Source organism: Crocuta crocuta, unplaced genomic scaffold (assembly GCF_008692635.1).
Source record: "Crocuta crocuta isolate KB4526 unplaced genomic scaffold, BGI_CrCroc_1.0 scaffold25, whole genome shotgun sequence".
NCBI lineage: Eukaryota > Metazoa > Chordata > Mammalia > Carnivora > Hyaenidae > Crocuta > Crocuta crocuta.
In genome coordinates this window covers 8,132,714-8,134,423 of record NW_027532015.1, presented here as the reverse complement: position 1 = coordinate 8,134,423, position 1,710 = coordinate 8,132,714, and the positions used below count along the sequence as shown (strand labels likewise).

At 54.7% G+C, this 1,710-nt stretch overlaps 1 protein-coding gene across 1 annotated transcript; it reads right to left on the bottom strand.

Annotated features, from left to right (window-relative positions):
- Positions 1-513: 513 nt before the first annotated feature.
- SF3B5 (splicing factor 3b subunit 5) lies at positions 514-1,241 on the bottom strand. The gene has a single exon (XM_077776045.1). The coding sequence runs from the start codon at positions 1,113-1,115 to the stop codon at positions 855-857; it is 261 nt and encodes an 86-aa protein (XP_077632171.1). The 5' UTR covers positions 1,116-1,241; the 3' UTR covers positions 514-854.
- Positions 1,242-1,710: the final 469 nt, after the last annotated feature.

The following is a 1,710-nucleotide window of genomic DNA, read 5'->3' as shown; positions in this document are numbered from 1 at the left end:
TAATACTTGCTTATGTCTACAGTCTGTGCAGGCTCCCTCGCCCCCAAGCATAAGTTCCAAAAGCATAGCGAAAAATGCCCACCACATAGAGCTCAACAAATATTCGTTGAATGCTGAATGAATTAAAGTATTCGTTTGACAGCTTGTTTTTGTTTGTTTTTTTCAGAATGTGCCCACAGTCCCAAGGATGGAACTTACATCTAAACGGGCAATGCCGGCAAAGGTTTTTTGAATGGAAGAAAATGAAGGTGGGATACAGTGATCACAAACCTCATTACTGAAGGCATTATGGGTCGGAAAAAAGCTCTTGGGAGAAGTCAAGGTTGGGGAATATTATAAAGGTTGTGCATGGCGTATTTAGGTGTCTGGCAACGAACGCCGGCCCTGTGCTCAATCCCGCCACCGCTCACCCCCTCCCCAACACCCCCCACCTCTTCTGTCTCCCTACGAAACCAAAGTCCCCAGAGCCCTCCCTGGACCCCTCCACCCAAACACAAGCAGTCCACACCAAGAGACTGAAAAATTTCTAAACTTTATAGAAAAAGCAACGACGACAATCAACTAGCCAAAAACGAGCCTCCAAATCCCGTCTCATTCCAGTGCCTTCTCCCCTCTCAAGCTGACTTCAGGAGCTCTCCACAGTCTCAGTTCTCAGGGGTCCTGGTGGTTATCCCAGCGCTGCGTTCGGAAAGGTCCACAGGACGGCGGGCCAGGCGAGACGCCCCCGGCTACGCACTGCTGCACCAGGAAAGCACGAGAAATAGGAGCCACGGAGAATCGGTCCACTTGGTTCAGGAACAGGCAGGAACGACGGCAAAAGGGAGGAACTCAGGAGATGCTCCCGCACAGCGGTCTCAGTTCTCCTCCGGCTTGTCGGCTGGTGGTCCGCAAGGCTGCAGCATCTTCTCCATCAAGTTGAAGCGGACTCGCGCTTTGCTCTCATTCTCCGCAATGGCAAAGTAGTTAAGAAGGTCGAAGTGGCCCATGTAAGAGCAGTAGGAGTCGCGGTGCTGGTTCACCAGCCATTCCCACTTGGTGGTGTCGGCGTGGCCCGTGCCGATGTACTTGGACTGCAGGTGCTCCAGCTGACTGTGGATGGTGTAGCGGTCCGTCATCTCGCCGCCTTCCCTCTGCTCCCAGGTCAGAGGCCACAGATAAGAACGAGCAGCTCTAGATTTTCACGCGGGAGAGAGGCCGCGGCACGGACCCTCCAGGCCCGCGCAGTCGCAAGCGAATGGCGTCATAGCGACGAATCTGCGTGGACTCGCGGTCCTAGGGCTCAGAAGCGGAAGCGGAAGTGTATTTTGCCTTGCAATTGGAGTTGCCTAGGCGACACTACAAGTCGCCCGCCCTCCCCCCAGAAAGCCCCTCCCCGTTCGTAGAGCGTTGCATTATGGTTCAGTTAGTGACCCTTTTTCTGAAGGGGAGCTTTGCATGCTGGGACCTGTAGTCTCCGAGGGCTAGTGCGCGCCGGCTTCTGGGACTTGTCACGGTTAGGGGCCGCCGGCTGCCGGATGGAGTGTAGTGTCGGAGAGGCGGGGAGCATCCTTGGGAGGGTGAGAACTGAGAAGAAATGGGAAGCTCAAGTAGGACGGGGCCACAGGCAGCTGTGAAAATGAAGTCGGTATAATTTTGATTTCGGAACGAATGTGGCGGCGTGGCCGTCCCTTCACAGCCAGGGGTGGATCACTCTGAAATCAGTCGACGCAA

Excerpts from the sequence above, each read along its gene's own strand:
- SF3B5 (XM_077776045.1), bottom strand. The coding sequence starts at position 1,115 with ATGACGGACCGCTACACCATCCACAGTCAGCTGGAGCACCTGCAGTCC.